Source organism: Carcharhinus amblyrhynchos, chromosome 3, assembly GCF_965287045.1.
Source record: "Carcharhinus amblyrhynchos chromosome 3, sCarAmb.v2.hapA, whole genome shotgun sequence".
NCBI lineage: Eukaryota > Metazoa > Chordata > Chondrichthyes > Carcharhiniformes > Carcharhinidae > Carcharhinus > Carcharhinus amblyrhynchos.
The window spans coordinates 29,149,463-29,169,407 of NC_137326.1; the positions used below are offsets into that span (position 1 = coordinate 29,149,463).

A 19,945-nucleotide genomic window follows, 5' to 3' on the forward strand; every position below is an offset into this window, starting at 1 on the left:
CTCACAGCCCTAAAGACGTGCTGATTAGGTTGACCCGAACAGGTGCCAGAGTGTGGCAACTAGGGGAATTTCGCTGCAGTGTTAATGTAAGCCTGCTTGCGAGTAACTCAACTTTTTTTTTTACATTTCTGGTAAAGTAATTGTAGCACAATTATACATCATACAGGAACACTATTGCATTAGGAAGTGCCTAAACTGCATGAAATGGAATTTTTAAAATACAATTTCAATTAGTCCTCAGTTGGAGTATTGTGGACAATTCTGCACACAAATCCTGAGTGCGCAGGAGGCAGCTATTCGGCCCATCCCCAGCCTGCACTGACAACAATTCCACCCAAGCCCTATCCCCATAACCCTGCATATTTAGCTTGCTAGTCCCCCTGACACTAAATGGACAATTTAGCCTGGCCAATCCACCTCACCCTCACATTTTTGGACTGAGAGGGGAAACTGGAGCACCCAGAGAAAACTACGCAGACATGGGGAGAATGAGCAAACTTCACACTTAGACATGTGGAGACGCCGGTATTGGACTGGAATGGGCACTGTAAGAAGTCTCACAATCTCAGGTTAAAGTCCAACAGGTTAATTTGGTGAGAGATGACCTCACCTGATGAAGGAGCAATGCTCAGATAGGTCGTGATACGAAATAGAACTGCTGGACTTTAACCTGGCGTTGAGACTTCTTGCTGTCCACAATCTCCCAAGGCCAGAATTGAACCAGGGTCCCTGGCACTCTGAGGCAACAATGCTAACCATTGTGCCACCATGCTGCCCAAATGCATTAAAGAGAGAACAAAGGAAGTTTACCAGAGATCAGGATCATCAGGTCTGAGGTTGGAAAAAGGTGAGGACTGTCCTTCTTGGAACAGGCAAGATTAAGAAATGACCTAACAGCAATTGTCAAGGTGACGAGAGGCCTTTATAGAGCAGACAGGGAAAAAAACACTAATCAAATGTAATAGTTTTAAAGTCAGTGGCAAATGATCTGGAAGGGAGAGAAGGGGAAAAAGTTCACTGTTATCGGAATCTGGAACTTACAACTTGAAAAAGTAATAGAAGCTTGTATCATATATAGTTTCTTTTAATGATCATGGGCAGCTTAAGGTGTATGCAGGGCTATGGAACTAATCACAACTGTTCTGTGATTAGGGCAAAAAAAAAGTGGACACATTACATTGAAAGATTAGAAGAGGTATTGATGTCAATCTCAACATTTTAGGACCACTTCAGAACATTTGCATGCAAATACATAACTCAGAACAAAATTACATCACTGCCACAAAACAAGAAAATTACTAAATGGAGTAGATTCTAAGAAGCTGTTTTCCCTGCAGGAGATGCTAGAACTAAAAACCAGAGAGTCAGGAAAAGGCATTTGCCTTTTAGGACTGAGGAGAAGAAAATTTATTTACTCAAGCTTCTGAGTCTTTGGAATGTTCTATTCAAGAGGGTTATAGTTGTTCAATCCTTGAATATATTTGAGACTGAAATTGATCAATTTTTGGGTACTGAGGGAATCAAGGGATTTGCAGATAGGGCAGCAGCTTGTGTGCAAAATCAACCAGGATCTTATTTGAATGGCAAAGCAGGCTCAAAGGGCCACATGGTTTATTCCTGTTTCTAATCTGCTTATAATATTGCAAGAATACAAAAAAGGTAGTATAGGATATTTTTATATCTGTATGGTAAACTCACGCTACTAGTTTGAAGTGCTGAAGCACCCATATAAACCCCTGGCCAGGTCATGTAATACCAAACACAATGTTAAACAAATCCACATTAAGAATATGACCAAATAAAAATCAGCTCTGTAAAATCAAATTCAAATTCAAAGTTTCCATTAAATGATAACATTTGCTTCAAGTTAATTTTTTCAAAAATCAATTCCATTGATATCACAAACTAAAACTTAGCATCTTTGCATTAAAATATTGGTAAAAATTGTTAAGAAAGAAAACATGTGATACTCAAAAAGTACAAATGTATTTAATAAGCATATACTTATTACAACAATCAACAGGAGAGAAAAATCTTTCAGATCAAAACTGGGAGAAATAGAATAAATTTCATTATAGGCATCCACACACTTCGATCTGCAGGTGCAATGTGGTTATTTAAATTGTTCAACTTGAGGCCATTCATGTTAGAAAAGAGGATTAGCAAATTGGCCACACAATCTCAACATCAAATTTCTGTGCATCTTGGAATAAAACTACGTTTTATAATTGGTCTTGCGCCACTAGCTCTGAATGTACTTCAATATGGTGCTGGCTGTGCAAGTAATGAAGTAAACGCACCAGATTTTTCTTGTTATATTTAAGACCAACAGCCAAGAAAATCTTGTTTTATTGGGTCTTCCAAACTCCATTAAACACTCGTCTGGCAGCAAAGCCATCCTAATGTAAAAACGGAAATTGATACTTCATGCAGGTTTGTTCAAATGTTCTAGGATAGATAGTCTGCAATCCCCATTGTACAGGGATCAACAACAAAATGCACCACACAAATATTAATGAGGAACAACAACACACTTTGATCATTCTCCCAAAACTTGGTTTTTGATGTAAAAGCAACATTTTCTATCATTCTACAATAGCTGGGTGTTGACTTGGAGCTCCTACGCAACTTGTAGGATTCATTGAGGCTGCTCAATGGGAGGCGCCTCACTCAGAATAAACCCTGCCAAGGAAGTCAGAGAAATCATAACAAGCCATTGTAGCTGGGGCCACATTCAAGCTACACAGTATCAGCACTGAGTTCTGAATAACAAGTTTGGAAATCAAAGTCGTTACTCTACCAACACAGGATTAAATCACAGTTTTGGTTTTTCCACTGGTTAGTCTTAATAATGATGAGATGAATTTCAGCTTCAATCTGTATCAGAACACCTGGAAGGGAGGGAAGAAGGCTAATGCAGTCAGATTCCATTAGTGTCAGAGGGAAAACAAATAGTTTAGTTAGAAGCAAGCTTCAAAATTGGGCTCAATGAACTACATCTTAAATACCAATAAATTCCACCCATATCTCGGTCAGATTTTGTTGGCATGAAATGGTCAGGCATTTAAAACTCCAAACAGCTATTTTGCAGGGAATCTATTACAATCCTAAAGCAAAAAGAAATCTAAGCTGGGCTTGAAAAATATTTGTTCAACAACCTCGATTTCTACATTCCTACTACCTACATAGAGGCATGACAGATTTTACAGTTCAGTAGAAAAGAGGTGGACACTGGGGATTTAGGAGAAGTTTGACGGAAGAGGGTTAGTGGAGAACAAAAGCCCAGAGAACTGAGTCTCAAGAGGTTTCTCAAGGTCGAGAGGAAATCACCAAAAGGCAGGCAAGCTGAGTAACTTACCTGCTAATGACACAAAGCCTGTCCACCATCTACAAGGCTGAAGTCAGGAGTGTGATGGATTACTCTCCACTCGCCTGGATGCGTGCAGCTCCATCAACACAAGCAGTTTAATACCTTCCAGGACAAGCTTCTTTGGCACCCCACCCAGGAACATTCGCTCCCTCCACCACCAAAGCCTAGTGGCAGCAGTGTGTACCACATATAAGATGCACAACAGGAACTCGCCAAAGCTCCTTAGGCAGGACCTTCCAACCCCATGACCACCATCATCTAGGAGTTCAAGGACAGCAAACAGGCAAATACCATCACCTGGAAGTTCCCCTCCAAATAACCCACCATCCTGACATGGAAATATATTACCATTCCCTCACTGTTGCTGACATAGAACCAGAAGTAGGCCACTTGGCCCGTCAAGCCTGCTCCTTCATTGAATGAAATCATGACTGATCTGATATTCCTCAACACTTCCCCATCTTATCCTCATAATGCTGGATTCCCTTACTAAATAAAAGTCTGTCTATCTCAGCCTTGAATATACTTAATGATCCAGCCTTTATAGCCTTGTGGAGTAAAGAATTCCACAGGTTCACTCCCCTCAGATGAAATTCCTCTTCACTGGTCTTAAAATGAGCAACCACTTATTCAGATTATGAACTCTGCTCGTAGACTCTCCCACAAGGGGAAACATCTCTCAGCATCTGCCCTGATAAGTTCCCGAAAACCCTGAATGTCTCAATAAGGCACTCATTCTTCTAAAGTCAACAAGTACAGGCCCAACCTACTCAACCTCTCACCAAAAGAAAATCCCTCCAGACCTGGGACCAACCTAGTGAACCTTCTCTGGACTTCTTCCAATGCCAGTATATCTTTCCTTGGATAAGGCAACCAAAATTGCTTGCACTATTCCAGGCTTAGTCTAATTAGTGTTTTGTATAATTTTAGCAAAACTTCCTTATTTTTATCCTCCATTTCCTTTGAAATAAAGACCAACACTCCATTTGCCTTCCCTATTACCTGCTGAACTTGCATGCTAGTTTTTTGTGATTTGTGCATGAGGACCCCCCAAGACTGCTGTACTTCAGCGTTCTGTAGTCTTTCTTCACGAACATTCAGCTCCTTTATTCTTCCTACCAAAGTGCATAACTTCACACTTTTATACATTATAATCTATTTGTTAAGCTTTGCTCACCCACCCAACCTGTCTATGTCCCTGAGACTCACCCGATGAAGGAGCAGTGTTCTGAAAGCTCGCGACACCAAATAAACATGTTGGACTTTAACCTGGTGTTGCGAGACTTATTATGCCCACCCCAGTCCAATGCTGGCATTTCCACATCATTAATATATCTGGTTAATAATTGTGGCCCCAGAACTGACCATTGTTGCACTCTACTAGTTACAGGTTGCCATCCTCAAAATGCAACCCCCCCCCCATCCTCAACTACAAACAATAAAAGGCAAGGTAAGCTTGCCATTGCCCCAGATGCCCATAGGCTGCTCTCCCTTTATGGGGAGTCGAAAACTGGCTGGTGGTGATTTAACCAGAGGATCAGCACACCTCAGGCGAGTGACAGGGCTGGGAAGACAGGGTCTTCATGGCTAACCTCAGCTGGTGCAAGAGTTTAATCTGTGCTGTTGGCATCACAAGAGTTAACCAGCAACCCCCCCACCCCCAAAAGGTATATAGACAACATAGGTATTAAAATTTGTGGCCAGATTAGAGGCAATCAAAAAATAAGTTGGGAACTGCAGCAGCGGGTAAAGCATTCAGGTAGGTGTGGGCAGGGTAAAAAGAATGACAGCATCTTTGCCACCTGACTGGGCATGGCGAAAAGTGCTACTGGTCAGCTAACAGGAGGAGGATCTGGTCTGATGTCCACCTGGGTCAGTTGCTCAAGGCAAACGATCCCTCTTGCTTTAAGAGATTTAACAAAAAACTGGCACAAACCACAATTGAAACATTTCAAAGCATCTTAGCAAAACTAGGACCAAATCATGAAAGAAAAATAATTATACCTGGCTTTCCTCGTGGGACACTCTCATCTGTTCTTTAAGCACTGACATCCTGGCCGCCTCCTCTTTCCTCAGCACTCGCTCCTTCTTCAGCTCAGGGCTCCAGAAGGTTTTGATGCTGTTCATGGATGATCCCAGTTTGGTGTCTTTAATTTCCAGCTCCTTCCGCAGGATCTCATTCTCCCTCTGCAGATCCTTGAGCTGTGCCTGCAAGTCGACCATGGTGTTGTCACGGACCTGCCTCAAGGTGGAGGGCACTTGGTGGTGGTGGTGATGGTGAGAGGACGGGGTCATCATGCCGCTGTGTGGGTGGTGGTGGTCGCCACTGAAGGACAAAGCGTCCCCCCCGGGGGGCAGGCCGGCCGAGGCGATGTTGGGACTACTGCCCATGGCCGTGACCCGCCCCCCGTAGGTGGCCCGGTTGGTGGCCCTGCCCAGGGTCATGGTCCCTTTGGGGAAGCTGGTGGAGGCTACCCCCTCATGGTCACTCAGGTACATGGGTCCCGACGTGGCATAGGCGGCATTCAGGGACTGGATGTTCTCCATGGAGAGGGTTTTTCCGGCCCCGCCTGTCCCGCTGCTGTTGGTTCTCCGGTGCCCCAGGCGAGGGGAGCGGGGAAGCCGGGGAGACCGTGACGGGCTGCCTTCCACATGGCCCACGGTCCTGGAACTTCCGTACATGGTGAGCTTGTAAATCAAAGGTTAGAGGGACTCGCCCGTCTGTCTGCACCTCTTGCTTGTGCTGCCTGTTCCAGCTTGTTACTGCATTTCCACTCGTGACCACAGATTGCCCTACTCTTCCAATCTAGAAAACATTTAAAAAGAATAACACTGCAGATAATCAGGCAATGCTGATATAAACGAACAGATAAAAAGTTTAGGGGGAGGGGAAGAGATAACAAAAACTGATGAACCATCCTGCACAGCTGTGTACGTTGAACCCAGGTAATATGGCCAATATGTTCATGTGCGTTTTAACACCTCCTCCACAGACAGGACAGGTTTATTAGCTGAAAGTTCACAAAGGAGCATTCTCACATCCAATAAACCCAGTGTTGAGATTACCTTTCCCCCCCTTTTAACTATTCTGAAGGTGAAGCAAAAATCTAAATTTAATGATTTGCAAATATTGAAGCGTTCCATCGGTTTACATGGAAGTGTCAAGCTTGCTGGAGCAACAGGAGGGATCTTTACACTATTAGCAACGAGTAGTCTGATTAAATTGCTTTTGAGTTAGAATAGTAAAGGTGACACCCTACCCCCAGTCTAATTTGCATGTCACAATCCTTGGAAGAATATATTTATCTTTCATTTCACACTACCTCCCACTCCCCCAAACAATCCCTATGTTTTGCCCCAGCTCTTTAGTTTTCTCTAAGTTTCTCCTCCCGAAGACAAAAAGATACAGCAGTTTCCATACTCTTAACGGCAACTTGGATTTATACAGCACCTTTTGAAGACAATAAAATATCACCAAGGCACTCCATAGTGGTGTTAAGCAATATTTGACATCAAACCACAAGAATTCTTAGGACAGATGGCCAAAAGCTTGGTCAGTGATGCATTTCCTTAATGAATGTCTTAAAGCATAGGAGACGGGGTAAAAGAGACCCATGCTGCACCCACACAACTTGCCAAGGAATATTGCTTGTTGGAAACTGCAGAGAAAGGGAGACATGAGGCTACATGGATGAGTTTTTATTAAAAAAAAATCAAGACATTGCTTAACTGGGAATCAACACAGATTAGCAAACAGAGGGGCGGTTGGCAAGAGGGATTTGGTGCAAGCTAAGAAATGGGAAGTAAAGTTTAGTGTGACCTCAAGTTTGCAGAAAGTAGAATCTGGGGCAAAGGCATGGCTGCAATGTTCCAAGGCAGGATGGAATCAGGTAACATTGCAGTGCTGGAAATAAGCAGTTTTGATTATGGCATGGATGTGTGACTGGAAAGCCACTTGAGTCACATATGCTGTCAAGGTTGCAAACAGTATATTTCAGCCTCGGACATTTGCCAGGGACAGGGATTACATCGCTTCACTACAAACTCACGTTCTAGCTGAGACTGACACCAAAGGCTTTGGCCTTTGCAATATTTAGCTGGAAGAAATCTTTGCTTAGCCAGAATTGGAGAGGCAAGCAGTCTGACAAATTTGCAGCAAGGGAAGACTTAAGTGAAGTGGTGGTAGTGAGTTATAGTTGGGTGTTGTCAGTATACATGTAAAAACCGTTTTTGAATGATCTCACCAATGGACAGCATATAGGATGAAAAATGGGGGTGGGGGGAACAAGGATAAATCTTTGAGGAACAGAGGTATTAATACGGCGGCAGGAAGCAAAGCCACTGCGAGCAATTCTCTGGCTACGATTAAAGAGATAGTACAACCAGATGACATGGTCCACCATGTCAAAAGGCAGGCTGAGAGAATTGAGGGGGGCGTTTACCTTGCTCACAATCACAATGTCATTTATCACTTGAATAAGCACCATTTTGCAATTTTGGCAGGGACGATAGCGTACAGCATGCAAAATACATGTACCGAATCCTTAGCTAATGGATAAACTCTCACCTGCTTCCTAACTGAATCTAAATCACACAGGTCTGCCTAACTGATTCCTTTTGCACTATGTCAGAAATAAGCAAGTGCTGTTAATGAAAATGCTCACCTCTAGAAAAAACCCAGCAGCAGAAAGGGATCAGCTGATGTGGTCACAGGAATTGTGCTCTTTCGTTAAACGAATAGGTGACAGAAAGAGAGAGAGAGAGAGAGAGAAAAGAGAGACACACAACCACATGTCAGTTTGATGTGCTCTTGTTAGGAAAAATAATATAACTTTTTTTTCCTTTCTCAACGCCACAAATTTCAGTTGTTACATTTTTTCCAGAACACTGTTCATTAATGGTGTTTACCTGCTTATCGCTGCACAATCCACAATGGATTAATTAGCTACACACCCAAGAAATAGCAAAAATGTGCCTCATATAATTCTCAAGATAACCTAATCTATATATAAATTTCCTGGACAAAAGAACATCCTCCTCAATTTTGTCAGTGCCTCCAATAGCAACTCAGCTTTCAAATTGCTCTCTTCTGCAGTCAGTATAGCTTTTATTTGCCATTTCTTCCCGATCACAAAGATACATTGTGCAAAGACAACTTACTAATAACCCAGTTTTGCACTTTTAAAAGTAGTAGAGGCGTGCATCTGAATCATAAATACTACTCTATTAACACGCAAGTAGGTGTTGTGCTCTCCCATATAGTGTGGCATTTTCTTGCAGTAACAATGACCCAAGATATTTTCACCAGACTGAGTTTATGAATATGCCCATTTCCCAGAAAACAAATCATTCTTTCTTCTGATTACTAACAGCCAAACATCTGAATTAGTTTTTCTTTAATCATGACTACAATACACAAGTGCAGTCATCATATATACACCTTCTGCAAAGTAAAAAGCCAGCGTGTGTACTATGTACAATGATTACAACTGGGATACCATGTTTTGCCATTATAGGAATTGTTTTCCATTCTAGTTTATTTTTGTTCTGGCATGCAAGCTCACTGCAAAAAGGAAGTCAATTACCAGGACAGGTCCAAATTTTAGACTAATCATTGGTCTGAAATTGCTTTTATGTCTGGGCACATTGAAAGAGTCTGTTGTTGTGCATGAACTGATTACTTGCTCCAAAGTTACAGACCATATCAACATCCCACAGATATTGTTACAGGATGGAGCAAGTGCAAGCTATCAATCGTTACTTCAGGCTTTCCAACAAACTAAATTCACATATCTAGGCTTATTATGAATTTGCAATATAACAAAGGAAATTAAAAAAAGGTAATGTTTGCTTCTACTTGTGCATGATTTAACAACTGAACTTGTCTATAGGCAATTGGTAGTACATACAGTATTGATAAAAAGAAAAGCAACCTGTCGTTGAAGCTTTTCATCTTGCACTCATCATGACAATGCCAAAAATAACAAATTTCAAAGAGAACAAAATCAGGACTGCATGAGAAAAGGTTACTGATGGATTGGAAACTACCACTGGTCAAGATGACGTCATAGGGAATGAAGCAGGAACAGTTTGCTCTCCCAAGCTTTTGCTGATTCCACGATTGGAGAAAACGTACTGAACCAAGGTGTGCTAAGAATTACACTAACAACCAATTTATTATCAGTCAGGCTCATTGTGCTTCACTTATGCTTGCTGGAAGCTACATATTTGTACACAGGGCCCTGTCCTGTGCAAAGAGAGCATGTCCAGGCATTGAGCCTTTTTCAAGCAAAGAAAAGCGTGGGGTAACTGCCCCCTGGTGCATTCTCCCTGGCAACACATCAACCAGAGGCCATTTGTCAACCAATTAGTAATCTTTTCTGAATGTATAAATTTGCTGTTCACTTTGAAATTCTTGTTATTCTGTCCTGATAAGTACAAGACAAAACATTTCAACAGTATTAATTAGTTCAGTTGGACACATATTGGAGGGGAGGGAAGTCGCTCTGCTTGTAGTCAGGGATTAGCAAATTTGCAGGAGGTTATAAAGTAATTTTTTCTACTATTCTTCCCCTTAAGTGTTTTAGGACATTAGTGGCACTATATAAATGAAAGCTGTTATTTTAACTCAAGCAGGTTTATCTAAGAGTTGCCATTAGAAAGCTTATCCATCAATAGCTATTTGGAGCTAACAATTTATCGTCTTCTTGTTTCGACAGCCTGAAACATTCTTCTTAAACAGTCATAATTTAAGCACTCCCAGAAATCAGATTATAGTCCTCAATGTTTATTACAAGACCAACATTTTAAAGGATGTGTCAATGTCTAGGCTGATGATCTATTCAAAAGCAAAATACAGTAAATGCTGGAAAATTAAAATAAAACCAGAAATGCTGGAAATATGCAGCAGGTCCAGCAGAATCTATAGCCAAAGAAACTGAGTTAATGTTTCCGATAAAATGATATTTCATGAGAATTGGGTAAAAAGTTAGAAATGCAATAAGGAGCAAACACAAAAAAGGGGTTGTGGATGTGAAGAAGAGTCACAGAATTGTTACAGTGCAGGAGGTCATTAGGCCCATCACGTCTGCACTGCCCTCCAAAATGAACCTTACGACTTAGTGCCATTCCCCTGCCTTTGCTTATGTTCAAATAATCATCTAATGCTCTCTTGAATGCCTCGTTGAGCCTGGCTCCACCACACTTCCAAGGCAGTGTATTCCAGACCCAAAACACTCGTTGTGTGAAAAGCTTTTCTCTATCAAACCATTTTAAATCTGTTCCCTATTAAGAATGGGAACAGTTTCTCCCTATCAACCCCCTCACGATTGAGCATTTCTATCAAATCTCCCCTCTGGCTCCTTCCCAAGGAGAACAATCCCAGCCTCTCCAAATCTTTTCTCAAAGGAATTATTCTTGTAAACCTCTTCTGCACACTCTCCAATGCGTTGATATCCTTCCTATACCCAGAACTGTACGCAATACTCCAGCTGAGGTCTAACTAGTGTGTTGTACAAAGTTCAGCATAGCCTCCTTGCTCTTATATTCCATGACCCTATTAATAAAGCACAGAATACTATCTGCTTTATTAACTCTTCTCTTCACCTGTCCTGCTACCTTCAAACGATCTATGCACATATATACCCAGGTCCTTCTGCTCCTGTACCACTTTAATAATTTTATCCCTTATTGTATATCTCTCCATGTTTTTCCCAGCAAAATACATCGTCTCATATTGAAGAGTACAAGGGAGCGTCTGTGACAGGTGGCGATCAGGAGCGATTATATGATAAAAACATTAAAGGGGGTGGGGTAATGGGCCAAGTAATAAAAAAAAGTCTAGATGAGACATGAATGGTAGAATAATGAAACATTGCTGCCTCAAAGCAACAAGAGAAAGTAGAATCATTTGAGAAAGAATTTGAGGGCTGAAGGGCCTGTTCCTGTGCTGTATTAAAACCAGCCACGTGGGCAGCACAGTGGTTAGCACTGCTGCCTCACAGCGCTAGGGGCCTGGATTCAATTCCCGGCTTGGGTCACTGGCTGTGCAGAGTTTGCACACATTCTCCCCAAGTCTGCGTGGGTTCTCCGGGTGTTCCGATTTCCTCCCACAGTGCAAAAGATGTGTGGATTAGGTGGATTGGTCATGCTCAATTTCCCCAGTATCCTGGGATGCGTAGATTAGTGAGGTAAACACGTGCAACTACAAGGATAGGCCTGGGTGGGATTGTTGTTGGTGCAGACTCAATGGGCTGAATGGCCTCCTCCTGGACTGTAGGGTTTCTATGATTCTAAAAGTGAGGCCAATGATTACATTTTGAAATGGTTAAATCCAGTGTTGAATCCAGAAGTCTGTACAGTACCCAAAGGAGGAGGTGCTGTTCCTCAAACATGCATTGAGTTTCAATGGAACTATAGGAGGGTACAGGGGTCAACTTGGGTACAAGCTATAGAATTAAAGTGGCAGGAAACCAGACACTCAGGGTCCCGTTTACAGACAGAATAGATGTGCAAAGTGGTCACCCAATGTGTGCTTGGTTTCTCCACTGTAAGCAGCAAAAATGGTATACTAAATAGAAAGATGTGGCCAGTAATTTACCATTTCCTCCTAAAGGAGCATGTGGGGCCTTGGGCAGTGAGTGGAGATGTGGTAAAATAACAGGTATTGCTGTGGTAAAGTAACAGGTTCTGCACTTGCATGGAAAGATTACCATGTTTCAGGATGCCATGGAGGGAATGGTCCCTTTGAAATTCCGGAAGGGGAGGACAAGAGAAATTTGGTGGATGCTGTTAACTAGTGTGTGGCAGTCGAAAGAGGCATGGCAGTCGAAAGAGGCATGGCAGTCGAAAGAGGCATGGCAGTCGAAAGAGGCATGGCAGTCTCAATTGAAGAGCAGAGAATTGGCAGAGAGAATTCAATATAGAACATGCAAATTTATCTGATTAGATTAAAAATAACCTGTGGAATACATATAAAAAGGGGACAGGTCAGAGATGACAGCAGAAACAAGGCTGATGATTTTAGTAGATAAGTCACGTAAAAAGATTAGTTAAGTGTTCACAGAGGATAAAGAAAGTGAATAAACACGTTGAAATTTATTAGTAAAGAATATGACTTACAAGCACAAGAATGTTACCCTGAAGTTATATCCAGTCTCAGGAGGTTGAAGTCGTGTTCAAAGCCAGGATCCGTATTGCACAAAAACGTGGATTTAAAAATCGGAAGAATCCCAGATGACTGCTACAAGGATAACTCCCCAAAATTCGGAGCTATCTATCCTGGGATTGTATTACCTGAAAGAGGGGAAAATAAAGGGGCCTTGAGAAAGATCTTAAAAATTCTCAGAACAATATTCTCTTCCATTCAACTCCCAAAAGCACGCATCACAATGACAGAGCTACTATGCATCTGGCACAGAGGAACAGTGAAGGTGAAGAAAAGACTGCATTCCTCCAATCAGTAACTAGTTCATACCAGTGTCTTATTTCACCATAAATTAAACAAGGAAAAAGATCAAGAGGGTAGACGCACATAACAGAATCTGGGCTCCACTGAAGTTGCATGGTAGCCAACGATATAAAAAAAAAGCTACAGGTAATGCTATTTATAGCCCCAATCCTGTTTCTAAAATCTATATTTTTATTGCAAAAAAATTTTTGAATTCAGTTCACTGTCAGCTCTGAACCTGGAAGAATCATCACCTCCAGGCAGCAGTCTCTCTTTTGATGTACTCTGTTATCAATTGAAGACAAGATCATTTTATATAACTGTGCTGATAAAATTGACTTGAAAGTAAAGGTTACACTTCTAGTAAAAGATCATAAACTGCAGACCATCCCTTCAAATCAAGTATCAACAGAAAATACTCAATTTCCAAAAGTAGCCATTTCAATTTGAAGGAAACACTATTAAAGTTAGATACTGGGTATTACCCGACCAGGATTTAAAAACAAGGCAGGGAACCGAGAGACAAACTTCCCATCATTGAGGAAAACATTTTAAAAAATTAAATAAATCGATTTTAAAATAATTTTAAACCATTCTCCTTCAGCTACTGTATAATATAGTTTTTCCAATCCATAGCTTAAAACTCTTCTGACAAGATCAGGCCTCTACTTTGAGATTTTCTCCATTTAAGAAAATATGGCCACTTGACACAAAAGAGCCATGCTCTTCCCTCTTCACCGAGTGAAATTTTATCGCCCCTCTTGCCGGTGGGATTTTCTGGTCCCAAAGTTAACAGATTTTCAAATGGCTCACCTCATTTTATGGCCTCAAAGCTGTAAAATTCCACTTGTTATTTCCATCGCTCCAACTGCACTCCTTACCGTAAAGGGGTAGTAAAAAAATGTTCCAGAATGCTATGGATCAATAGATAAAGGCAATTTCCAATCACATTTTTATAACTTCATAGCCTTTCCTCATGAAGTTTATCTTGCTGTGGCAGCAGATGGTTCACTAGGGGCCATTTTCCTTGCTGCTTTTTTCACGCATTCATTTACAGGACGTGAACATTGCTAGCAGAGCCGGCACTTACAGCCCATTCCCTGTTGCTCACATAGTTGGTGATGAGCCTCTTCAGTTCATGTGGTGTAAGTAATTCCACAACGTTAAGTTTTGAAGAGTCAAAATGGCAGAAGAGACCTGGTCAAGTGGTGGGGAAGTTGGACTGGGAGACACAGGGATGGAGGCGGGTGGTTTCAGACTGTCGGACCAAGAGAAGGGTGGGTCAGACTGGAAGGAGGAGTTCCCAGCGAGGTCATGGTTATGCAGGCTGTGTTTTTTTAATTAGTTATTCAAATTTAGAACTTTTTTTTCCTTCTAACTCTTTCAGAGTAACTATCAGGATAAAACTGGCAGAACCATCTTAAGTTAGCAATTTAAAACTGCTTTGTTGGATGGTTCCCAATTTAGGGCAAGGTGACCCTTTGGGACAATTGCCAGGTAAACCCTTACTCAGGAATTTCCTACAGGGATTCCTCAGAACGTTATTGGGTAACCCCCAAAATGCACCACTGGAGATCCAAAAAGTCATGGCCCAGTGAGCCACTTGTTGCAGAATACCATCCTCTGACCTGCTCTTGTAGTCACATTTTGAATGGCTGGTCCAGTTCTGCTGATGCCACCAAATGTCAAGGGAAAACGATTACACTCACTGAGGTGATCAATGCCTGATATTTGTGTAACACAAATGTTACTTGCCATCTTGCCCATCTGAATATTGCCCTGTCCTCCTGCGTGGGGCTGAAACAATCATTGTGGGAGGTTGTTATTTGAGGTCCTTGACTTAATTAATGCCCACTTAAGAGCCTCATCTCACCAATCACATAGGAAGCCCTAAAAAGAAAATTCATCAGTTTTGCTTCCAGGGGGTTCTGCGTTCAAAGGCACCCAGTGCCTGATCGAGGAACCCTAGCATCAGGAAGAGGGGACTGACAAAGTCAAATCCCTGTTCTTTATGGCAGCTGGTTTGGTGGTGGTGGTGGGGGAATTGTGTTGCAGGTCACCACACCAACAGGTCTTCCCAGAGGCAAGGCAGGAGTCTCACCAGTTCTCTGGCTGCTGACAAGATCTTCATCACCAATATTACATTCTATCCTTACGTTTGTTCAGAAAGCATTGCAATGTACGTTCTGCAGTTGGTAGCCTCAACCAAGTGAGAACTCAAGGGAGGTGGCACACAGACAAATGGCAAGTAACATTCACATCACATGCCTACTAGACAATGACCATCTCCAACAAGACTGCACTAGCCATCACCCCTTGACATTCAATGGCAATACCAGCACTGAATCTCCAATTATCAACATTCGGAGGATTACCATTGACCAGAAACTCAACTGCATTAGCCATGTAAATACTGTGGCTGCAACAGGTCAAAAACTGAGAAGCCTGCAGCAATTAACTCACTTCCTAACAGAAAGCCTTTCTACCATCTACAAGGCACAAGTCAGGAATGTGATGGAATACAGTCCATTTGTCTGGATGAGTGCAGCTCCAACAACATAAAAAGTTTGACACCATTCAGGACAAAGCAGCCTGCTTGTTGGCATTGCATCCACAAAACTCCTTTCTCTTCACCCCAGTATCAGCAATGTGGATCATCTACAAGATGCACAGCAAGAACTCACCAAGCCTCCTGGGATTCTCCAAGCCCACGACCACCACCATACAGAAAGATAAGAGCAGCAGATACTTGGGAACACCACCACCTAGGGATTCTCCTAAAGCCACTCATCATCCTGACTTGGAAACATATCGCTGTTTTTTCACTGTCGCTGGGTCATAATACTAGAACTTCCTTCCAAACAGCACAGAGGATGTACCTACACCACATGGACTGTAGTAGTTCAAGAAATCAGCTCACTGCCATCTTGTTGAGAGCAATTAGAGATGGGTAGTAAAAACTGGCCTAGCCAGCGAAGCCTGTATCTTGTGAATGAATAGAAGTATCATTCCTGCCTCTTTGACATCCTTTCAGAGAATCTCTCCAAAGTGCACAGATGCAGTATTATAGATTGTTCCTATTGTGCCAGAGAATAGGTGTCCTGAGGGGGATAAAGCTGGCCTAATTTATCCAAATATTGAAAATTTGTACCCAAAATAGAAGAAGTTACTGCCAAGGAGTAATACTCTTCTCCACCTTTGACTTCAAGCACCTGTACGCCAGTTAAAACTTAGACACATATCAAAACTTACAATCTTCAAGGCCCATCTATAGATTATTTCCAATTAAAAGTTTTTCATTATCACGAGTGCTGTATCAATTTATATTTGGATCAGCTGGCACTAACCACATAAATACTGGTTGAATACAGATGTTAGTCTGTGATGCTCACACAACCAAAGCAGAAACAACAACTCTGCTGCAACAACATATTATAATTACAACCTCAAAAGTACATCATTCAAGTGAACTTGCAATCGCCCCTCTCTCTCTCCATCCAAGTATGTACTATTTTGATTGAGACATCTTTGATTGAGATTTCTGACTTTGTTTTTGAGAACACCATGAACTCGATTTCAATCTCTTAAGCTAACTTCATGGGCAATCACAGTCAGCACAGACAATACTTTGATCAAGTCATTGGTCTCAGGTCCCTGAGACAAGTAGAATCGCTACAGTGCAAGAGGCTATTCAGCCCATCAAGCCTGCACTGACAACAGTCCCACCCAGGCCCTATTCCCAATATCCCATTTATTCCACTAATCCTCCTAACTCTAAGGGGCAATTTAGCATGGCCATTCAACGTAACCCGCACATCTTTGGACTGTGGGAGGAAACCTGAGCACCCAGAGGAAATCTACACGGAGCCAGGGAGAATGTGCAAACTCCACACAGACGGTCAGCCGAGGTCAGAATTGAAGCCTATCAAATATATAGTATGATTCACTAATCCATTCACAACTCTGCCCCCTCCTTTCCTCAATATTTCATTAAGCAACTTAGAAAGAAAGGAAGTGTAACAATTGAAATATCTCCAACAATGATGGGCTGCTGAAACAATAATAAATACACAATGTACTCAACATAGTGAAATCTATAATATGTCAAAAACAAAAAGTGTATTGCCACTGCCAACCTATCAGGCTTTGTGCTGTTTTGCTGGAATCATTTGGGTTAAAGCATAAATTTCCCAAGCAACTTGCACCATACACTCCACATTAGATTTTAAAAAGTGCACTATTAAAAGACAAAGCCAGCTGCAAAAGTGAGGGAAAAAAATGGAAAGGATAATTGCTAAAAATCATTTTTGATGTATGCTGGCCCAAACTTGATCAGTTTCTCAGGTAACAAAAGACAGCAATACTAACTATGTACACAATGTGTCAATTAAACAAGAAAACAGAGATAAGCAGCAGCCAAATGACAACTTTTTGGGCTCATCAGTGAAAGCAATTTGCTAGTGCAGTTCAAAGAGTTTGAAGGAAAAAAGGAGCTAAAATTACAAGATTTTAAAGAGAAAACAACAGGTTTTCTAGCCAGTAACTAATTTTAATTTGAAAAGATACAGGCTTTGCACTGGCCTCAAGATAAAATTCTCTGTCTGAGAATAACCTGATGACGGACTTTCAAAAAGGACCAGTAAGTTATAGCACTGTAGGAGCACAATAAAAACTGCACGAATGCTTGGAATCCAACAACCCACCACGCACTGCAGCAAGAGATTGAAGATAGCCATACCACAATTGCAACTGTCCCTTGTTGATTCAATGTAGGCTCAACTATTCAGTTACAATCTATAATGTCACAGTGATAGCCATCTTCACAGTTCCAGGATAAGGCAGCTTGAAAAATAAAATCTCAATTTGCATCTTCTATTCCCAACACCCACTCAATGAGGAGAAAGGGGATGTGCAGCAGTGGCTGGGCATTGCAATGTACTTCAGTGCCTTAGCTGTGAGACATTTTACAATAATGGCCTGTGTGTGATCTTTCGAAACAAAAAAAAATCAATTAAATACACAGGGTGGATTTGCAGGAAAACTCACTCAACAAGAAAAATCCATTCTGAAGATTTTAGGAGTATATTAAAATGTTGTACTTCAATCTAGTTCCAAATTTTAAACATTTCACACAAGTGAGAAAAGAATAATGTTGAAACGATAATTTTAGTTAGAAGTCAGCACTACATCTTAAATAAATGCAGACATTCAAATTTTTGGTCAACTTCACAACACGTGGACCAGTGAGAGACAGATACATGAAAAGCAACAAAAATCTATATTTACATGGCATCTTTAATGCAAAAATGTCCCAAGGCACTTAAACAGGCATTGTACAGAACAAAATAGGGTGATATTAGGTAATTTGGACAAAAGGTTTTAAAGAGTGACAAAAAAAGTAGAACATTGAGCAATATAGGAATGGAATTCCAGAGCTTTGTATCAAAGCAACTAAAGGAAGATTTTAAAGCAGAAATGCACATGAGCACAGAAATTGAGGGGTATTGCAGAGCTGGAGGAGATTCCAGACATAGGCAGTAGAGAGGCCGTGGCTAGATTTGAAAACAAAGATCAGAGTTTTTTTTAAACACCAAGGCACTGGTTGACTAGGAGCAAACATGGATCAGCAAGTACAGGGGAGATGTACAAGCAAGAATCGGTGCAAGGACAGCAGAATTTTGAAATGTTTGTAGAGGGTAGAACGTGGGAGGCTGACAATGCATTGAAATAAAATTGAGTCCAAAGCTAACAAAGGCATGGTGGCACAGTGGTTGGCACTGCTGCCTCAGCACAGGGGACCCGGGTTTGATTCCCAGTTTGGGTCACTGTCTGTGCAGCCTGCATGTTCTCCCCGTATCGTGGGTTTCCTCCAAGTGCTCCAGTTTTCTCCCACAATCTGAAAGATGTGCTGGTTTGGTGCACTGGTCATGCTAAATTCTCCCTCAGTGCACCCGAACAGGCACTGGAGTGTGGCAACTGGGGGATTTTCACATTACTGCTATTATGGGGGTGGAAATAGGTGTTCTTAGTTATTTTGCAGAGATGTGAAGGTTATCTCAAACATAACATCAAGACCATGAACAGTTGCATGCAGCCACAGGATCATGGATGGAATCAGTGGCTAAGAGAAGAAGTTGGCAATAGATTCAAGGACAAGCTTTTGTCTTCCCAATGTTTAGCTGGAGAGATTTCAGCTCATCCATTACTGAATATTGGACCAGCAACATGATAATTTAGAAAGAGGAGTGGTGGTAAACGCAGGAAGTCTAATGCTGTGTTTTTGGATGATTTCGGCAAGAGGCACTATACAGATTAGAAATAGGATAACACCTAGTATAGAGTCCCTACACAGTGAAGAAGGAGACCATTTAACCCCTCAAATCTGAACTTACCACAATCCCATGCAGGCCATATTCCCATAGCCCCAAATATTTACCTACTAGTCTGCCAGACACCAGCGGGCAATTTAGCATGGCTATCAACCTAACCCGCACATCTTTGGAGTGTGGGAAGAAGCTAGGGCACCTGGAGGAAACCCACACAGACACAGGGAGAATGCGCAAACTCCATACAGACAGTTACTCAAGGCTGGAATGGAATCCAGGTCCCTGGGGATGGGAGGCAGCAGAACCAATTACTGTGCCAACTTGAGAGAGAGCTAAAAAGGACAAAAGAAAAAAAAAACCATTAAAAGTGACTTTCTGGCTACAAGTAGATAGACAAGAAATGAAACCAGGCACATGCAGTGCTTCCAAGATAGACAATGGGCTGAGAGATGTTGATACTTCTGACCATAATATCCTGTTCCAAAGGCTGAAGTCATGTAGAGAAGGACTAGATGGAATACTTCTGTTACCAACTAGGGTGTCATTTGTGACTTTGAGCGCCATTTTGGAACAGAAACCTGACTAGAGAGGTTCAAACAGGAATTTGCAAAAAAGTGAGGCGTGGACTTGGGTAGCAGTAACACATTCAAGGCCTTCAAAGAGGAAAAAGAAGTTGGAGATGGGGTGGTAGTTTACAAGGACTGTGGAGTCAAGGAATGGCTTTTAAAATGGGTGATAGAAAGAGGGCAATATCTAAGGAGCAAGAACTACTAATAATATCAGCTTACATGAGAGTCAGAA

The 19,945-nt window shown here is 41.7% G+C and overlaps 1 protein-coding gene across 3 annotated transcripts in view; it reads right to left on the reverse strand.

Annotated features, from left to right (window-relative positions):
* The window catches only part of LOC145337821 (ERC protein 2), a 731,415-nt gene that overhangs the window by 701,594 nt on the left and 9,876 nt on the right, over nt 1-19,945 (reverse strand). For 2 of the 3 annotated variants that reach the window (XM_080182675.1, XM_080182676.1), the window contains exons 2-3: nt 12,491-12,664; nt 5,375-6,176 (exon numbers count right to left, since the gene is read on the reverse strand). In XM_080182675.1, coding sequence (XP_080038801.1) covers nt 5,375-6,052 — 678 coding nt within the window. In that variant the 5' untranslated portion in view covers nt 6,053-6,176; nt 12,491-12,664. Of the gene's footprint in view, nt 1-5,374; nt 6,177-8,034; nt 8,094-12,490; nt 12,665-19,945 lie in introns of all 3 variants that reach the window. The other variant, XM_080182674.1, reaches the window with a different exon arrangement.